Below are 21,941 nucleotides of genomic sequence, written 5' to 3'. Positions count from 1 at the left end.
GAAACAACTTCTTTAGAGCAGTATATTCTTTTACACATTGTGAATGGGACTTATACACCAGAATTTTCACACATTTTTAAATGTTGGCTATTTATATATTGATGTACTAAAAAATTAAATGCTTACATTTTTCTCGTAAGTTACTAAACACCTTTAAATCTCAGGTTTTTCATGTATAAAATCGAACACAAATATCCACATTGTCATGAGGATTTAATGAGATAAAGCATTTGAAAGACTTAAAAGAGGGACAAGGATATTGTAAAAACATTCAGGGCAAGCTGTTCCCCAGCCACCTCAGCGTCATCGTCCCTTATCTTATATTCCTTCATGTTCTCAAAACTAATTATCTCACATGCTTAAAATATCATATCCCTCACTGTCTCTCAGATTAATTTTATAATATTGCAAGATTTTATAGAAGGAGTATTTGCTGATATATTGAGTGAATCAGTAATTAAAGTCAATAATATTAACAAATATTTATTGAAAATGTATTAGTATTAGGTACATGGTAAACATCTCACTAAATTCTGTAATAAGGAATTAAGAGGCATATGTTATTACTGTTGCCATTTTTACATACAGGAGGCTTAGAGAGGTGAAGTGATCTGTTCAAGGTCAGTAAGGAAGTGAATAATAGTAAAAATTTGAACCTGAAGCCTCTTCATGTTTTGGTAAAGCTATACATATCTTACAATCATGCATTGGTGCTATGTTTTCCTCACTCTGATAAATTTCTACAGAATTACCCTCTTGCCACACAAATACACAACTGACAAACTTTCTTGTCCCATGTTCAGAATCCACTTTTGCAGCTGTAAGGGTGATTACCAATCTTTCTGTGTGGTACAGATGGTGGGATTTGAAAGCTTGAACACTAATGAGGGACTGGTCACAATCAGGTGGGTAAAATTGGCCATGCATGCCGGGCACGGTGGCTCACACCTGTAATCCCAGCACTTTGGGAGGCTGAGGCAGGCGGATCACAAGGTCAGGAGATTGGGTGCATCCTGGCCAACACGGTTAAATCCTGTCTCTACTAAAAATACAAAAATTAGCCGGGCGTGGTGGCGGGGGCCTGTAATCCCAGCTACTCGGTAGGCTGAGGCAGGAGAATTGCTTGAGCCCAGGAGACGGAGGTTGCAGTGAGCTGAGATTTTGCCACTGCACTCCAGCCTGGCTGACAGAGCCAGACTGTCTCAAAAAAAAAAAAAAAAAAAAAAATTAGCTGAGTGTGGTGGGGCGCACCTGTAGTCCCAGCTACTCGGGAGGCTGAGGCAGAAGAATCGCTTGAAGCCGGGAGGCGGAGGTTGCAGTGAGCCAAGATTGCACCGCTGCACTCCAGCCTGGCGACAGAGCGAGACTCAGTCTCAAAAAAAAAAAAAAAATTGACCATGCATGGTGGAGGTGGGTCTTGTGTGTAGGGTTGTAGTGGTGCAGTGGACAGTGCCTTGGACTTGAGGCAGAAGATGCAGGCTGGATTTGTCCTCTATCACCTGCTCATAGGCTGATTCCTGATGTTTTATGAAAGGTGTATTAGTCTATTCTTACACTGCTATAAAGAAATACTCCAAACTGGGTAATTTTTAAAGTAAAGAGGTTCAATTGCCTCACAGTTCTGCAGAGTTTACAGGAAGCCTTGCAGTTTCTGATTCTGGGGAGGCCTCAGGAAACTTTTATTCATGGTGGAAGGCAAAGCCGGAGCAGGCATCTTACATGGCAGGAGCAGAACAGAGGTGGGGGGAGGCGCTACACACTTTTTAAACAAGTAGATCTTGTGAAAACTCACTCACTAACATGATACTAGCACCAATGACAGTGCTAAACCATTCATGAAGGATCCATCCCCATGATCACCTCCCACTAGGGCCCACCTTCAACACTGGAGATTAAAATGCCACATGACATTTGGGCGGGGACACAGATCCAAACCATATCAAATAGCAAGTGAGATACCATGTCTGAAAAGCAGTGTGTCAAACACAGATCATTATTTAAAAAGCAGTCATTCATGAAAAGGCTGCCTTGGGAATACAGAATTTAAAAAATAGTGGAGATTTGGGTTAAGTGGGTTTGGATGCTCCAGACTGTAGACTTGAGGAGCACCCATGCTTATCACTGGGAAAAAGGAAGAAGGTTTAGGATATGAAAATCAGGGAGAATGGTTCTAAAGTACAGGGCGAGTGTATGGGGCTGGGAATGCAATCATTGTTTTGTTTTTTTGGTTTTGGGTTTGGTTTTTTTTTTTTTTTTTCTACTAACAGGGTTTTGCTTCTCTCCAAGCATGTGGTGTAGAGGGCCTCCAGATCAAGCTCAATGAGTCTAAATGAGTCAGATGGTGGTTATGACTTCTTAATTCATGAAATATTTGAAACTTTCAGAAAGGAAAGAGAAAGTGCCAAACTGGGTTGGCTAGGTAGGTGGCTAGCTCACTGAAGCTCACCTCTGTATCCAGGGTTTTTTCTTTGCTTCCATGTGTCTCAAGAAGTGGATCTTCTGCACATCTGTGATTTCCAACTCTGCTTCTTAGCCAAAGCTCAGCTTCCTCATGTTTCTCCTCTGAACTTCTGGACTAATTAGCAAGGAGGGAAGAACTGAAACACTACTCAAAAGGAATACCACATTTCCCTTTTCTGACCTTAACTCCCTGTTTCTTTCCTAATCTGTGGTTCCTAACATAATGCTGCCTTTCTCAGCTGCACATCTCAGAAGGCAGGGAGGCCCTGACTCAAGTGGCAAGGACTCTTTTGATTGTGGAAGCCCAGTGAGCTTTCCATGGGTTTGAGTTCTGCCCTCCTGGCCTCTGGGATCCTTGTTAGGCTGATATAGCTGTGGTGTGCTGACCCCTCAGGGGAGTTTGTCCTGTGATCTCCCTCAGCAAAGAAAGCAGAATGGAAATAACAGTTAGCAGAGCTGACTCCAAGGAGACAGGGACCCCTGAGGCTTCCCATTTAGATGTTGGGGCTAAACTCAGAGCTTCTTAACTTCACTGCAATATCCCAAGGGAATGCTTCTCTTTCCTCAAGTAATGGTTATCAAGAGTGGATAAATATTTATGTGAGTGAATATTTTTATGTTTAGGAATGTTTATGTTTGGCCATTCTAATGGGTATACAGTGGTATGTCATTGTTGTTTTAATTTGAATTTCCCAGATGACGTGAGATGGAGCATCTTTTCACATGCCTGTTTTCCATCTGTGTATCTTCTTTGCTGAGTGTCTGTTAAGACCTTTGGCCCGTTTTTAATTGGGTTGTATATTTTCTTATTGTTGAGTTTTAAGAGTTATTTGTGTATTTTGAATTACAGTCCTTTATCAGATATGTTTTGTGCAAATATTTTCTCCCAGTATGTGGCTTATTTTTTTATTCTCTTGACAGTGACTTTTGCAGAACAGAAAAGTTTAATTTTAATGAAGTTCAGCTTATGAATTCTTTCTTTTATGAATCATGCCTTTGGTGTTGTATCTAAAAAGTCATCTCTAAACCCAAGATCATCTAGATTTTCTCTTATGTTATCCTCTATGAGTTTCACAGTTTTGCATCTTATATTTAGGACTATGATCCATTGAGTTAATGTTTATAAAGGGTGAATTTATTTTTCTTTTTGGTATGTGGACGTCCAGATAATTTAGCACCATTTGTTGAAAAAACTGTCTTTGCTCCGTTATATGTCTTTGCTGTTTGTCAAAGATAGTTGTGTGGGTCTATTTCTTGGTTCTCTGTTCTGTACCATTGATCTATTTGCCTATTCTTTTGCCAGTATATATTGTCTTGATTACTGTAGCTTTGAAGTCAGGTAGTGTCAGTCCTCCAGTTTGTTTTTCTCCTTTAATATTGACTTGGCTACTCTGGGTCTTTTGCCTCTACATGTAAACTTTAGAATTAGTTTTTTGATATCTGCAAAATAACTTGCTGGGATTTTGATCGGTATTGCATGGAATTTATACACCGAATTCAGGAGAATTGACCTCTTGATAATATTGAGCCTTCTTATTCATGAACATGGAATTACTATTTAGTTCTTTTATCTTTCATCATGGTTTTGTGGTAACCCTTGTGTTCATCTTGTACTTATTTTGTTAGATTTATGCCACTATTTTATTTTGGGGGGTGCTAATGTAAATGATATTGTGTTCTTAATTTCAAAATCCACTTGTTTGTTGCTAATATTTAGGAGAACAATTGGCTTTTGTATATTAATCTTGCATTTTGCACTCTTGCTGTAATTGCTTATTAGTTCCAGGAATTTTTTTGTCAATTCTTTTGGATTTTCTATATAGACAATCAAATCATCTGTGAACAAAGATAGTTTCATTTCTTTCCTTCAAATCTGTATATCTTTTATTACTATTCTTGTCTTATTGCATTAGGTAGGATTTCCAGTATGATGTTGAAAAGCCATGGTGAGAGGGAGCATTCTTATCTTGTTCCTGAACGTAATGGGAAAGCTCCTAGTTTCTCGCCATCATGTATAATGTTAGTTGTAGGATTTTTTGGGGGGTAGTTTTTTCTTATCAAGTTGAGGAATTTTCCTTCTATTCCTAGTTTACTGAGAGTTTTTAGAATCATAGATGGGTGTTGGAGTTTGTCAAATGATTTTTCTGCATCTATTTATGTATTCATGTGGCTTTTCTTTGTTAGTTTATTGATGTGATGCATTACAATACAATAACTGATTTTGGAATGTTGAACCAGGCTTGCATACCTAGGATAAATTAAACTTGGTTGTGATGTATAAATCTTTTTATACATTGTTGGATTCAATTTGCAAACGTTTTGTTTAGAGTTATGCATGTATGTTTATGAGAGATACAGGTTTATAGTTTTCTTATAATGTCTTTGGTTTTGGTATTAGGATATTGTTGGCTTCGTAGAATGAATTAGAAAGTGTTTCCTTTGCTTCTATTGTCTGGAAGAGATTACAGATAATTAATATAAATTCTTCTTTAAATGTTTAGTAGAATTCACCACTGAACCCATCTGGGCCTAGTGCTTTCTGCTTTGGGAGTTTATTAATTATTGAGTCAATTTCTTTTATAGATACAGTTCTATCAATTTCATCATTTCTTTTTGTGTGCAGCATTTTGACATATTGTGTCTTTCAAAGAATTTGTCCATTCATTTAGGTTATCAAATTTGTGGGTACAGAGTTGTTCATAGTATTTCTTTATTTTCTTTTAATGTCCATGAGATCTGTAGTGATGTTCCCTTATTTATTTCTGACATTAATAATTTGTGTCCTCTGTCTTGTTTTCATAGTCAGCATGGTTAGAAGCTTATCAATTTTTAAAAACTAAATTTTATTGTGTATATTTGAGGTTTACAGCATGATGCTATGAGATACATATAGAGAGTAAAATGGTTATTATTATGAAGCAGATTAACATATCTATAATCTCACAGTTACTTTTTTGTGATAACAGCAACTAAAATCTACTTATTTAACAAAAATCCCTAATACAATTCAATATTGTTAACTGGTTCTCATGTTGTACATTAGATCTCTAGACTTGTTCATGCTTCATGTCTGTATCCTTTGACCTCCATCTCCCAATTTTATCCCTCCCCCTACCTGTAGTAACTATTGTTTCATTCTCTATCCCTGCATATTTCTTTCTTTTTATTTCACATATACATGAGAGTGTGCAATATTTTTATTTCTGTGTCTGGTTTATTTCAGTTACCATAATGTCCTCCAGGTATATCTGTGTTGTGGCAAATGGAAAGATCTACTTCTTTAAGTCTTAATAATATTGTAAGGCTGAATAAATATACATTGCTCCTTTTAAGAACAGATAGTTCATTTTTTTGCTGTTGACTTGTAAGAGTACAGAAAGTATATACATATATATGTATGTATGTCTACATGTAACATTTTCTTTTTTACTTTTTTTTTTATTTTTTAAGACAGAGTCTTGCTCTGTCACCCAGACTGGAGTGCAGTGGCATGAGCTCGGCCCACTGCAACCTCCGCCTCCTGGGTTCAAGCGATTCTCCTGGCTCAGCCTCCCAAGTAGCTGGGATTACAGGTGTGAGCCACCACGCCCAGCTAATTTTTTTTTTTTTTTTTGTATTTTTTAGTAGAGATGTGGTTTCGCTACATTGGCCAGGCTTGTCTTGATCTCCTGACCTCAGATGATCTGCCCGCCTTGGCCTCCCAAAGTTCTGGGATTACAGGCGTGAGCCATCGCACCCAGCCAACATTTTCTTTATATTCACTCATTGTTGGGCAGTTAGGTTGTTTCCATATCTTGGCTATTATGAATACTGTATGTATCTTCACTGTGAGAACCAGGTAGAACTCTGGGAGGTAAAACTCACAACAGCGTGTGGGCCTTTCTATGACTGGTTCCCCCTAGAGATTTTAACTCTCAGACTTGTCTACACTGAGCCTCCAGCAATTCATCAATTACAGTTCAGGTTTTCCTACCTTAGCACTGATTCCTGCAGAGGCTTCTGTTTGTGGGTTTCTGCTCCAGTAAGCTGTGATTCTTTGTATTTTGTTGTCTGTCTCTCCAATTTGGGGGGCGGTGGGTTGCCGTGTGACCTCACTTCTCTGATGGATCTAAAAAGAAATGTTGATTTTTCAGTTTGTTAGGCCTTTTACTCTTTCAGAAGGAGTAACAACCTCCAAGATCCATACATGTTGGACCAGAAACTGGAAGTAACTCTGATGTATAATTGGGTTTTTAAATGACAATAATTGATTCTGGGTGGAGGCAGGAAAAGGAGATACTTTCTACTGCTGCTAGTAGTGTGAATACAAAGTGGCATATGCTTCTAGGAAATAAATTGACAGCATGTGTTATAAACATTAAAAATATTTGTTTCTATGACCTGGTCTTTTTTTTTAACCTCTGAAGAAGCATTTAATCTATTCATACATTGGTGCCTTAAATTTAGTCTTTCGGTATAAGCCCATATAGACATAGACAGTGTTAAGCAATTTAGAAAAGTCTCCAAATTGGGTTGATACTATTATTGTAGGCAGACTTCAAATTTAAGGGCTTACAATAACTTTACTTAGCCAAAAGTTTTCAGTAGTTTTACACATATGACCTCCACATACAAAAATCGTTGGGATAGTCTGTGTTTAAATTTAAAAACAGAATTATAAAAGAAGGCAAACACCTCAACAAGAAAAAAATGCAACGAACATGAACAGGCAATTCACAAAAGAATACAAGGGTTCAGTAAGCATGTGAACAAGTAATTAATGAAACTAGCAATAATGAACTATTGGATAAAATAATAAAATAACAGTGATACCATTTTTTCACCAATCATATTATCTGTCAAAGATTGAAAAGAATCATAATACCTAGTATTAACACTGAGAGTGCAGGTGGAAATGTAAAGTATCACAATAACTCTGTAGAGAATTTGACAGTATTTATTTAAATATTTTTCACTTTAAGAAATTTATCCAAAGGAAACAGTTGAAAGTGGTACAAACATATCTGAAGAAAAATGTTCTCAATTACATTAAGCCATGTACATTCTTGTTTTTGTTCCCCCTCACCTTCATATCATCAGTACCAAATATAGTGTTTGGCATAGAAATTCAGTATGTGGTTAATTAATTATTTATATTGTCTATGACCTAGTCTTTCACTTTCAGGAATCTGATCATATAAATACTAAAAATATTGCCAAGTGTGGATGTGGTGAAAAGGAAAACACTTTTACACTGCTGGTGAGAATGTAAATTAGTACAACCACTATGGAAAACAGTGTGGAGATTCATTAAAGAACTAAAAGTAGATACACCATTTGATCCAGCAATCCCACTACTGGATATCCACTCAGAGGAAAAGAAGTCATTATACGAGGCTGAGTGCGGTGGCTCACGCCTGTAATCTCAGCATTTTAGGAGGCTGAGGCAGGTGAATCATGAGGTCAGGAGTTTGAGACCAGCCTGGCCTACATGGTGAAACCCCGTGTCTACTAAAAATACAAAAATTAGCTGGTCATGGTGGCAGTCACCTGTAATCCCAGATACTCGGGAGGCTGAGGCAGGAGAATAGCTTGAACCTGGGAGGCGGAGATTGCAGTGAGTTGAGATCATGCCACTGCACTCCAGCCTGGGCGACAGTGCGAGACTCCCTCTCAAAAAAAAAAAAAAAAAAAGACATCATTATATACAAAAAAGATACTTGCACATGCATGTTTATAGCACCACAATTCACAATTGCAAAAATATGGAACCAGCCCAAGTGCCCTTCAATCAATGAGTGGATAAAGAAATCGTAATATATACATATACAATGGAATACTATTTGGCCATAAAAAGGAACAAAATAATGGCATTCACGGCAACCTGGATGGAACTGGAGACAATTTTTCTAAGTAAAGTAACTCAGGAATGGAAAACCAAACATCGTATGTTCTCACTCATAAAGTAGGAGCTGAGCTATGAGAACAAAAGGCATAAGAATGATACAATGAACTTTGGGGACTCAGGGGAAAGGGTAGGAGAAGGTGAGAAATAAAAGACTACACACTGGGTACAGTGTACACTGCTCGGGTGCACCAAAATGTCAGAAATCACCACTAACGAACTTAAACATGTAACCAAACACCACCTGTTCCCCAAAAACCTAAAATTAAAAAAAATTCTGAAAAAAAAATCTCAGAAATTACCACTAAAGAACTTATTCATGTCACCAAACACCACCTGTTCCCCAATAACCTACTGAAATAAAAAAAAAATAGAAAGTCATTAAAAAAGAAAAAAGAAAAATACTGCCAAGAATATATGTACAAGGATAGTACACATAAGAGAAACAGAAATCATCCAAGTTTTCATGAATGGGGCTTGGTTAAATTATAATATGTTGATATAATTGACTATTGTGTGGACTAATTATTTGATAGCATATTTTGAATACAGAATAATAATCTTAATAATTATAAATTTAAATTATAATTTTAATATAAATTTGAAACATTTTAATTGAATTATGTTTAAATTCAATTTGAATACATTGTAATTGAATTTTAAAAATTGAATACATTTAAAAATTTTGCACTAACTTTTTAAGGTAATACCTATCCCTTGTCTGGAGATTGCTTTGGAGATAAAGTCGCTCTTTCTCTCCTTTAAGAGAGAATTGAAGTCATTTCCTTGTACTGGAGCAAAAGGCAGCTAGGAAATTTCAGGTTGTCAACTAATAGCTGCTGGATGAGGTTCTTATACATTCTATTACAAAGGGTATAAGTGAGGGCTTCTTAGAGAATATTAAGTACTTCAAAAAGAGAATTCTTCCTTTTTAATTAGATATTAGTTGTGATGTTTACATTTGAGACTGAAGGAGTTTTCTGTCTATATACATAAGCATAAGGGGTATGGTGTCATAATTATTTCAGGATTAAGTCTACATTTTATTATCTGTTGTATTAGTCAAGATTTGTGTAGGGAAGAAAAAATTGTCATTGATGTTTTAAGCAGAAATGAAGTAAATAAAATACTGAAATATTTTATTTACCAGGAAATTGAGTGCTTACAAAGTCACTGGAAATGTTATAGAATCACAGGCTCTAGGATGAGTCTCTAGGAATAAACTTAAGCACAATAATAATCTGACCCACCTAGAGTACTTCTCTTACCCAATTAGGAAGGAGGAGAATCAGAAGGTCGCCATTGAAACTATTGAATTCAAGAGCTTATCGGTGCAACTGCAGCCCAACTATCAGGAATCAGCATCAAAACTACTTCCTGTCTCTCACTAACTGGGTAATTGGTCACAAAAAGTGGACTTCAGCTGCCGCTCCTAAAGCAAATGCCTGTGAGCAATAATGTACCTAGTAATTGGACAATGAAAATCTGCCGCAGAAAAAAAAAATGTTCCAAGAATATTTCTGACAGTAGAAAAAGCAAAAACATAGGACACCTTCCACGTCATTTCAATATTTTAAATTTCATATAAGTGCACCCAACTAATTCATATTGAGGACTCTAACTGTAAAGAATTCTAGGAAATGTATTCTTTTTTATTTCTAGCCTTCGACGTACAGGATGGCACACTAGAATGCGGTCAGAATGAATGCCGAGTGCCAATGATTATTTACAAATAAAACCATTGAATAATAACCTTTCTGTTTCCCTTAGTTGATAGGTCTAATCTGTAATAATTTAAGTTTCCGTATGGTCAAAGCAGAGGAACACCAGTGCTAAGATATTTAGTACAGTCAGTCTGCATTTTTCAGGGCATATGACTCATGCTTAAGATCATACAATGCCAAGAAGACACAAGAATATGAGAAAGGAATTCCTAGAAAAAAGGCAAAGGTTTCAATGACTAAGCTAATTTTTTCTAAGTCTACTGATAACATACTCCCTACCCCATCCTCCATTAATAAAAGAATGGTTGTTGTATTGTATTATGAGGGAATTAAAAGTGTGATAAGACTGTGCTGGTGTCAGGGTTTGTTTGTGTTGTATTTGTTTTTTGTTTTGGGGTTGTTAAAAAATATACTTTTGTTCTAGGCTGAAGCTACTACACTGTGGATCAATAAAACTACTAAAGTGTCCCAAGTAACTACTATAATGGTAATTTGCTTTCTTTTAGTAATAAGAACACACCACAGCACAGCTACAATAAAATAAGGTCCTAGAATGAGCAATAGGCCTTTATTTATAAAATTAAGCAATACTCAGTGTCTCTCTAAGGCCAGCTCTAAAAAGAATTCGATTGAATATTAAATATAATTATAATGGTTTATATTTATTTCATAATAGTGACAAATATGGGCCGCGCACAGTGGCTCACACCTGTAATCCCAGCACTTTGGGAGGTTGAGGTAGGCAAATCACGAGGTCAGGAGATCGAGACCATCCTGGCCAACACACTGAAACCCCGTCTCTACTAAAAATACAAAAATTAGCTGGGTATGGTGGCATGTGCCTGTAATCCCAGCTACTTGGGAGGCTGAGGCACAAGAATCTCTTGAACCCAGGAGGCGGAGGTTGTAGTGAGCCGAGATGGCGCCACTGCACTCCAGCCTGGCGACAGAGCAAGACTCCGTCTCAAAACAAAACAAAAAAAAAAGTGACAAATATTATATTATGATCGTCAGTCAAAGCAATTACAGTTAGGTAAAAAGGTAGGTCATTATAATTAGGCTTCCAAAAATTTTCAAAAATCTTTGTAGGACTCCTGTTTCTAGCAATTAGGCAAACTAAATGCATAGAACACATTTTCATTTCAAAACTCCTAGATGTATCTACTTCCTAGTAAGAAAAATAAAATTTAGAAGTCTAGAAATACCAAGAAAATGTGAATTCACAGAGGTAAGTGAGTGCCAATCTTCTTTAAAAATAAAGACAGAGGCCGGGCACAGTGGCTCACGTCTGTAATCCCAGCACTTTGGGAGGCTGAGGCGGGTAGATCACCTGAGGTCAGGAGTTTGAGACCAGCCTGGCCAACATGGTGAAACCCTGTCTCTACTAAAACTAGAAAAATCAGCAGGATGTGGTGATACACATCAATTGCTTGAACCCAAAAGGTGGAGGTTGCAGTGAGCTGAGATCACGACACTGCACTCCAGCCTGGGTGATAGAGTGAGACTCCATCTCAAAATAAATAAATAAATAAATAAATAAATACCGAACTTTATTTTTTAAAGCTTCACAAGAAACAAGAGACAAAGCAAGGTGTCAAAGCATGGGGAGAAGATCATGGTATTGGAGACCTTTACCTAAAGCTAGGACCACTGAAGGACTAAGCTCATAGTGTAAGAATTATTTTTTTTTAAGTCTAATTTATTTTTGGAGATAGCAAGAAAAAGCAAATTTCTTTTTCTGCGTTTTTGACTTAACCATATTTTTTAAAACTTCTGAGAAGTGTTGCGTTTTTGACAAGGATATATTTTTAAACTTCTGAGAAGTATCAACGTCTAATGAAAGACTGAGAATACACTCAAACTGCATCCATGGCTTAAAAATAATAAACTAAGAAGAATTTGGTTTACGTTGGAATTAGGTAAAAGTAAACAAAAATCCTTTCTGGCAAATGGTTTAAGCCCAGACTTCAAAGACTTTCTAGAGATAAAGTTCCAAAATTTATGAGTTTAAAAAATACAAACAAGGCTCGGTGCAGTGGCTCAAGCTTATAATCCCAGCACTCTGGGAAGCCTAGGCAAGAGGATCACTTGAGTTCGGGGGTTTGGGGCCAGCATGGGCAACATAGCAAGACCTTATCTCTACACAAAATTAAAAAAAAAAAATTAGCTGGGCATAGTAGTACACACCTGTAGTCCCAGCTATGCAGGAGGCTGACATGGAAGGATCACTTGAGCCCAGGAGTTTGAGGCTACAGTAAGCTACACACCATTGCACTACAGCTGGGTTGACAGAGTGAGACCCTGTCTCTTAAAAGTTATTTTTTTAAGTTAAGTTAAAGGAAAAAAAGACATAATGAGCAAGAGTTAGCAGAAATAACAACAGAATGAGACTAAAAAAGTTAGTAGCCAAAATTTAAAAATAATCGGGAGTACATATATATGAGAACAAAATAAAAATCTCTAGAAATAAAAGTGTAATTAAAATGAAAACTAAAAGCAGCTCAACAGCAATTTAGATACAGCTCAAAAGAGAATTAGTTAAATTAAAAATAGAGCCAAATCATATAGATTATAGCAGAGAGAAATAATATAAAAGAATAAGGAAATGGGATTATTTTATTATATTATTTTAACATAATATAATCAGAGACTCAATAAACAGGAATAGCAATACATTTTGATGTGTAAATTTATAAATACTTTCCAAAAGAGGCAAAAGACCAATGTTTAGGAAAACTTCCATGTGGGACAACATGGGGTAAACAATAAATGGATACGCCCCTATTCACTCTAGTCTGATTTTGCAAAACAATCAGGCAAATCCCAACTGAGAGACATTCTATAAAATACTTCACCAGTATTCCTTAAAACTGTCAGGGTCATCAAACAAACAAACAAAAAATTAAAATATGAGAAACTCACAGTCAAGAGAAGCCGAAGGAGACAGGATGACTGAATATAATATAATATCCTCGATGGGATCCTGGAACACAAAAAAAGGATATTAGATTTTAAAAGTAAGGAAATAGGCCGAGCGCACTGGCTCACGCCTGTAATCCCAGCATTTTGGGAGGCCGAGGCTGGTGGATCACCTGAGGTCAGGAGTTTGAGACCAGCCTAGCCAACATGGTGAAACCTCATCTCTACTAAAAATACAAAAAATTAGCCGGGCATGGTGGTGTGTGCTTGTAATCTCAGCTACTTGGGAGGCTGAGGCAGGAGAATCACTTGAACCTAGGAGGTGGAGATTGCAGTGAGCAGAGATCGTGCCACTGCACTCCAGCCTGGGTGACAAGAGCAAGACTCTGTGTTAAAAAAAAAAAAAAAAAGGAAAAAAGAAAAAGGAAGGAACTAGGAATAAAGTGTGAACATTAGTTAGTAAATAAATAAACATCAGGAAAGCCAGACAAAATGTACAAAGCAAGTGATTTTAGATATTGAAAAAGGTAGCATGGGGAGATAGAATTTTCAGAATTGAAGTGTAAGGACTTCAGAAAATCTGCTCCTAAAAAAAGCAACAACAAAAACTGGCATGTAATCCAGCACTCTAGGAGGCTGAGGTGGGAGGCTCACTTGAGCCCTGTAGTTTGAGACCAACCTGGGCCACAAAGTGAGACCCTATATCTAGTTAAAAAAAAATACCTGGCAAATGTAGCCAGAAAGATAGAAACTGTTTCTGAGGAAGTCCAGATGTTGGAATTACTAAACAAAGACTTTAAATCAGCTATGTAAATATATTTATAATAGGTAGTAAAATATATATTCATAAGTTATAGAAATCAATGTAATACACCATATTAAGAATAAAAATGTAAAAAACCATATGATCATCTTGATAGGTGAAGAAAAAGCATCAAACAAACTTCAACACCCTTTCATGATAAAACACTTAACAAGCCGGGAACACTTGAAAACTTTTTTAACCTGATAAAAGGCGTCTATGAAAACCTCACAGCTAACATCATACTCTAGGGTGAAATACTGAGTGCTTTCCTCCTAAGATCAAGAACTAGATAAAGATGACAGTACTTGCCACTTCTAGTCAATTGTGATGGTTAATAGTGAGTGTCAACGTGATTGGATTACAGGATGCACAGTATTGCTCCTGGGTTTGTCTGTGAGGGTACTGATTCATGCTACAACATGGACAGACCTTGAAAACATGGGCTGGGCATGGTTGCTCACGCCTGTAATCCCAGTACTTTGGGAGGCGGGGGTGGGGGGTCGAATCTTTTGAGGCCAGGAGCTCGAGACCAGCCTGGCCAACATAGTGAAACGCCATCTCTACTAAAAATACAAAAATTAGCTGGGCGTGGTGATGCACACCTGCACTTCCAGCTCCTAGGGAAGCTGAGGCATGAGAATTGCTTGAATCCAGGAGGTGGAGGTTGCAGTGAGCCAAGATTGCACGAATGCACTACAGCCTTGGTGACAGAGCAAGACTGTCTAAAAAATATATATATGTGTGTGTGTGTGTGTGTGTATGTATATAATGTATATATATATATACAACATTATGCAAAATGAAAGAAGCTAGTATAAAAGGGCCACAGTATATGATTCCATTTACATGACATGTCTATAAGAGGCAAATCCATAGGGAAAGAAAGTAGATGGGTTGTTCCTAGGGGTTGGGGACAAGGTAGAATAATGACTTACTGCTAATGGGTACTAGATTTTGGGTTATGAAAATGTTTCAAAATGAGATAGTTGGGAGAATTTTACGACTCTGAATTAAATTTACTGAATTTACTGACATTACACTGAATTTTATGGTATAGGAATTATATGAATAAAGCTATTTTTAAAAGGCTATGCAAAAACAGCTATCCTCAACAAGGTTGGAAACTTAGGGATGATCTTTCTTATTTTCAGTCCTACTATCTGGAGAGCATTTCCAGGCTTCACTGTAGAAAGGAAAAATCAAAAATATTCCAGCAAACTCTTTTAGTTGAGGAGACAATGTTTGAAGACCAGGGAAGCCTCAGCTTCCCTAGTAGCTGGGACTGCAGGTGTGCACCACCACGCCCAGCTAATTTTTGTATTTTTAGTGGAGACCGCGTTTCACCATGTTGGCCAGGGAAGCCAAGAAAGCTAGAATTCTTGGGACAATACCAGAAAAAAGGAAATTGTGCAGAGAGAAATATCAGATATTTTCTGGTGGGCTTTCTTGGGCCTCTGACTGGGTTTAGATCTGAATATGTGTGTGAATAAACTACCTGAGGCTGGAGAAAGTATCACTAGAAAAGGCTGGGTGGAACATTCATTTTGATGTACCTCTAGTAGTTTCTAGCACCACGGGGAAGGCAAATGGGAGTGACTGCTAATGGGTGCAGGGTTAGTTTTTATGGTAATGAAAATATTCTAATGCTAAATAGTTGTGATGGTTGCACAATTCTGGGACTATACTAAAAACAACTAAATGGAACACTTTTTAAAGTGTTATACTGTTATAAAGTAAATTTTATTGTATGTGAATTATATGTTAATAAAGTTATTTTTAAAATTCATAAAAAAATTTCCTAGGTTTTCTTCCAGGATTTTTATAGTTTCAGGTATTACATTTAGGTCTTTAATCCATCTTGAGTTAATTTTTGTACAAAGTGAGAGATAGGAGTCCAGTTTCAATCAATGGAACTCCCATGTCCTAGCAGTGAACAATTGAGAATTTAAATTTTTAACATGAAATTTATGACAGTATAAAAACTAAGAAATACATAAGGATAAATTTAACAATATGTCAACATATTATACATTAAAAACTATAAAGCATTAAAGAAGATTCAAATAAATGAAGAGATATACCTTGCATATAGATTAGATTACTCAATATCATGGTGTCAGTTCTACCCAGATTGATCTATAGATTCAATGCAATCTAAATCAAAATCTTAGCAGCCTATTTTAGAAGCTAATTATTTTATATGGATATAAAAAGAAACCAGAAGAGCAAAAACAACTTAAAAGTGGAAAACAAAACCAGAGAACTTTATATAATTTTAAACTTCCTATAAATTCATAACAATGAAGATAATTTGATAATTGCATAAGGATAGGCGTATATATATAAATGAAAATCTTAAAATAGACCAATATGTGTATGGTCAGTTAATTTTTTACAAATGCACCAAGGCAATTCGATATGGAAATGATAGTTTTCAACAAATGAGGCTAGAACAATCACTATCAACAGATCTTAAATTAAATGAACATAGGCTCTTATGCTGTACCATATACAAAAAAAACTTGAAATGGGCCAAATATGTAAGAACTATAGCTATAAAACTATTAGAAGAAGACATTGGAAAAAAATCCTGGCAAACTTGGGGTAGGCAAAAATTTTCTTAAATAGGACACAAAAATCATAAACTACAAAAGAAAAAATTCTAATTTAGACTTCATAAAAATAAAATGCATTTGCTCTTCAAAAGACACTCAATAGGCTGGGCACGGTGGCTCACGCCTGTAATCCCAGCACTTTGGGAGGCTGAGGTGGGCAGATCACCTGAGGTCAGGAGTTCAAGACCAGCCTGACCAACATAGTGAAACCCCATCTCTACTAAAAATACAGAAATTAGCTGGTCATGGTGGTGGACACCTGTAATCCCAGCTACTCGAGAGGCTGAGGCAGGAGAATTGCTTGAACCTGGGAGATGGAGGTTGCAGTGGGCCAAGATCATGCCGTTGCACTGCAGCCTGGGTGACAGATCGAGACTCCATCTTAAAAAAAAAAAAAAAAAGACACTCAATAAAATAAAAAGCCATGCCTCAGGCTGGCAGAAAATATTTGCAAAACAGATCTCTAAGGAATTATTGAATGTGTAGTATCTACAGAAGGAAAACAATCCAATTATTTAAAAAACTGTGTGCAAAAGATTTGAACAGATACTTCATCAAAGAAGATACATAGTATATCAGCATTTGTAAAGACACTCAGCATCTTTCATAATTAGATAAATGCAAGTGAAAACCAAATGAAATACCATGACAAACCCATTAGAATGGCTAAAATTCAAATGACTGACAATCCCAGTTGGTAGTAAGGACATGTAGAAATTAGAACTCCCAGTCACTGGCTGTAGTAATGCATTATGTAGAGCCATTTTGGAAAGCAGTGTCAGTTTTTCATAAAGTTAAACATGTATTTGACCCAAGCAATTTCAGTCCTGTATATTTACCCAAGAGAAATAAAATCCTCCTCACATAAAGATTCGTATGCATAGACACTTTAATCATAACAAACAAAAACTAAAAACAACCCAAATGTCCATCAACTAGTGAACAGATAAACTGTGTTATGTCTACGCCGTGGAATACTAACCAGCAATGAAAGGGGAAAAAACTGTGAATACATATAACAGCATAGATAAATCTCAAAATTAGTATGCAAAGTGAAGGAAGTCAGGTGTAAAAAATATACTGAATGATTCTATTAATATGAAATTTTGGAAAAGGCAAAACTATAGCAACAGAAAGAACATTGATGACTATTAGGAGCGTTGAGTAGGGGAGAGGATTGGCTACAAAGGAGCATGAGGGAGCTCTCGGGATGGTGGTGTTCTACATCCTGATTGCGTTGGTGGATCTGCAAGTGTTTATATTTCTCAAAACTCATCAGATTTTACACTTTAAATGGTAGATTCTATTATATATATTATGCCCAAATAAAGCTGAGAAGAAGAGGACAAATTTTCAGATCCATCAAGCAAATGATCCCAAATAGCTTATATGAGGGAAATTTACATCTAAACACATTATAATGCAAATGAGGAAAATAAATATATAAAAAGCTAAAAGCAGCAAAAGAGAAAAGTAATTGTATGCAAAGGATCATTATTAAACTGGCAAACATCTCCTAATCACCAGCAATGGAAGTCATAATACAGTTGAATAATATCTTCAAAGACTGAGAGAAAATAATTTTCAACTTAGGATTGTAAATTCTTTTTTTTTTTTTTTTCTGAGACCAAGTCTCACTCTGTCACCAGGCACCAGGCTGGAGTGCAGTGGCATGATCTCGGCTCACTGCAACCTCTGGCTCCCGGGTTCAAGTGATTCTCCTGCCTCAGCCTCCTGAGTGGTTGGGACTATAGGTGCGTGCCAAACATGCCCAGCTAATTTTTGTATTTTTAGTAGAGATGGGGTTTCGCCATGTTGGCCAGGATGCTCTTGATCTCTTGACCTTGTGATCTGCCTGCCTCAGCTTCCCAAAGTGCTAGGATTACAGGCGTGAGCCACCGCACCTGGCCGAAATTTGTTTAAGGTTAAGAGTGAAATGAAAATATTATTAGAAAAATGTAAGAGAAAACCAACACCAGGCTTTTCTAAATGAAGTCCTTCAGTAAAGGGAGAATAGTCCAAGAAGAAAGAATTGAGAATAGTTAAAGCCTGCAAATAACTGTATTTTTTTTTACAAAGAAGATAGAAGTATTGACTAACCTTAAAATGTAAGTTAAATATGAGTAATAAATCTTCCATGTAAATAAAAATTAAAATACCTATTTTACAAAAACTGCCAAACCTACCAAAAGAAAACAAATTTAAAAAGAGAAAATTTGATCAATCCAAAAAAAGGAAAGTAGAAAATAAGTGACACGTGGAAAATGAAAAAATTAAAAAGTTCACATATTACAATATGAATATATCAACAATCAAGTAAAATACAAAAGAACCAAAATCCCTAGTTAAAGATGGACATTTAACTTTCTTGGCTGTGGCAATTATTTTACTATATAGATGTATATCAAAACATCACATTGTAAACCCTAAATAAATGCAGTTTTGTTTTAAAACTATGGCCTGGATTCTTAAAAATTTAGAATTTTGCAATTAGTTATATTTTGACTAACTCTATAGACTAATTATCAAAGGTGATGACATCTTAAAGCACACTTTGATATACCTATAGTAGCTTTCCTTTGGTTAATATTTGCATGGCATATCCTTTTACTATCAAATTTTCTGTGCTTTTACGAAGTTCTCAAATTTTGAGATGTGTATTTTTATATATCTTTTATGTATCTAAAAGATATATAAAAATACACATCTCAAAATTTGAGAACTTTTATGTATATAAAAGACATAAATATCTTTCATATATCTATGTATATGAAAGGTATATAAAAGATATATGAAAGATATCTTTTATATCTTTCATATATCTATGTGTAAATGTTTTCATATTTCTCTTATGATTGATTATTTGGCCCAAGACTTTTTTATGTGTCCACTTTAATTTTCAAATATATGGAAATTTGATTATCTTTTATAATTGATTTCTAACTGAATTACATTGTGACCAAAGAATGTGATCTGTATGATCTTAATGTAATCTTTGAATCTTTCTTATAAGCTAATATATCATCCATTTTTATAATTGTTTAATCTGGGAGTGACTATTCCTATGATTTTGGAGGAAGTGCTCTTGATATATTTCATTAGAACAAATATGTTAATTATATTATTAAACCTGCTATGTTGTCTTGTTGCCTAATTAAACCCCAATACAAGTTGGAAATTAAAATCAAATCTATTAAAAAACACTTAGGTTTTCCAAATGGATATTCAACTGGCCCAGCAATTCCAAGTAAAATCCTGCCAGTATCTCTGTGTACCTGCATGCACATGTGCATGTATGCAGGCGTGTTTGTGTGTGTGTATGTGTATGTGTGTGTCAGAGAGAGAAAACTGACAAAACTACTTTTTTTAAATTGAAAAACAGGCTGTTTTATTTTATTTTATTATTATTATACTTTAAGTTTTAGGGTACATGTGCACAATGTGCAGGTTAGTTACATATGTATACATGTGCCATGCTGGTGTGCTGCACCCATTAACTCGTCATTTAGCATTAGGTATATCTCCTACTGCTATCCCTCCCCCCTCCCCCCACCCCACAACAGTCCCCAGAGTCTGATGTTCCCCTTCCTGCGTCCATGTGTTCTCATTGTTCAATTCCCACCAATGAGTGAGAATATGTGGTGTTTGGTTTTTTGTTCTTGCGATAGTTTACTGAGAATGATGATTTCCAATTTCATCCATGTCCCTACAAAGGACATGAACTCATCATTTTTTATGGCTGCATAGTATTCCATGGTGTATATGTGCCACATTTTCTTAATCCAGTCTATCATTGTTGGACATTTGGGTTGGTTCCAAGTCTTTGCTATTGTGAATAGTGCCACAATAAACATATGTGTGCATGTGTCTTTATAGCAGCATGATTTATAGTCGTTTGGGTATATACCCAGTAATGGGATGGCTGGGTCAAAGGGTATTTCTAGTTCTAGATCCCTGAGGAATCGCCACACTGACTTCCACAATGGTTGAACTAGTTTACAGTCCCACCAACAGTGTAAAAGTGTTCCTATTTCTCCACATCCTCTCCAGCACCTGTTGTTTCCTGACTTTTTAATGATTGCCATTCTAACTGGTGTGAGATGGTATCTCATTGTGGTTTTGATTTGCATTTCTCTGATGGCCAGTGATGGTGAGCATTTTTTCATGTGTCTTTTGGCTGCATAAATGTCTTCTTTTGAGAAGTGTCTGTTCATGTCCTTCGCCAACTTTTTGATGGGGTTGTTTGTTTTTTTCTTGTAAATTTGTTTGAGTTCATTGTAGATTCTGGATATTAGCTCTTTGTCAGATGAGTAGGTTGCAAAAATTTTCTCCCATTTTGTAGGTTGCCTGTTCACTCTGATGGTAGTTTCTTTTGCTGTGCAGAAGCTCTTTAGTTTAATTAGATCCCATTTGTCAATTTTGGCTTTTGTTGCCATTGCTTTTGGTGTTTTAGACATGAAGTCCTTGCCCATGCCTATGTCCTGAATGGTAATGCCTAGGTTTTCTTCTAGGGTTTTTATGGTTTTAGGTCTAACGTTTAAGTCTTTAATCCGTCTTGAATTAATTTTTGTATAAGGTGTAAGGAAGGGATCCAGTTTCAGCTTTCTACATATGGCTAGCCAGTTTTCCCAGCCACCATTTATTAAATAGGGAATCCTTCCTCATTTCTTGTTTTTGTCAGGTTTGTCAAAGATCAGATGGTTGTAGATATGCGGCGTTATTTCTGAGGGCTCTGTTCTGTTCCATTGATCTATATCTCTGTTTTTGTACCAGTACCATGCTGTTTTGGTTACTGTAGCCTTGTAGTATAGTTTGAAGTCAGGTAGCGTGATGCCTCCAGGTTTGTTCTTTTGGCTTAGGATTGACTTGGCGATGTGGGCTCTTTTTTGGTTCCATATGAACTTTAAAGTCGTTTTTTCCAATTCTGTGAAGAAAGTCATTGGTAGCTTAATGGGGATGGCATTGAATCTAAATTACATTGGGCAGTATGGCCATTTTCACGATATTGATTCTTCCTACCCATGAGCATGGAATGTTCTTCCATTTGTTTGTATCCTCTTTTATTTCCTTGAGCAGTGGTTTGTAGTTCTCCTTGAAGAGGTCCTTCACATCCCTTGTAAGTTGGATTCCTAGGTATTTTATTCTCTTTGAAGCAATTGTGAATGGGAGTTCACTTATGATTTGGCTCTCTGTTTGTCTGTTATTGGTGTATAAGAATGCTTCTGATTTTTGTACATTGATTTTGTATCCTGAGACTTTGCTGAAGTTGCTTATCAGCTTAAGGAGATTTTGGGCTGACACAATGGCATTTTCTAGATATATAATCATGTCATCTGCAAACAGGGACAATTTGACTTCCTCTTTTCCTAATTGAATACCCTTTATTTCCTTCTCCTGCCTAATTGCCCTGGCCAGAACTTCCAACAGTATGTTGAATAGGAGTGGTGAGAGAGGGCATCCCTGTCTTGTGCCAGTTTTCAAAGGGAATGCTTCCAGTTTTTGCCCATTCAGTATTATATTGGCTGTGGGTTTGT

The 21,941-nt window shown here is 36.3% G+C and overlaps 1 protein-coding gene across 3 annotated transcripts in view; it reads right to left on the bottom strand.

Moving 5' to 3' along the window:
• The window catches only part of OR1L8 (olfactory receptor family 1 subfamily L member 8), a 265,279-nt gene that overhangs the window by 24,936 nt on the left and 218,402 nt on the right, over nt 1–21,941 (bottom strand). Inside the window, exons 1-3 of one of the 3 annotated variants that reach the window (NM_001428048.1) lie at nt 7,990–8,110; nt 6,434–6,568; nt 2,447–2,575 (exon numbers count right to left, since the gene is read on the bottom strand). Coding sequence is in view for 2 of the 3 variants with exons in the window: in XM_054659055.2 (XP_054515030.1) it covers nt 2,447–2,575; nt 6,434–6,568 (264 nt within the window). In the remaining variant the exon portion in view is untranslated. Of the gene's footprint in view, nt 1–2,446; nt 2,576–6,433; nt 6,569–7,989; nt 8,111–21,941 lie in introns of those variants that run through there. The other 2 variants (XM_054659055.2, XM_063787254.1) reach the window with 2 other exon arrangements.

This window comes from Pan troglodytes, chromosome 11 (assembly GCF_028858775.2).
Source record: "Pan troglodytes isolate AG18354 chromosome 11, NHGRI_mPanTro3-v2.0_pri, whole genome shotgun sequence".
NCBI classification, from domain to species: Eukaryota; Metazoa; Chordata; class Mammalia; order Primates; family Hominidae; genus Pan; species Pan troglodytes.
Note: the sequence above shows the minus strand (reverse complement) of the source record. Positions and strands in the feature narration are given on the sequence as shown.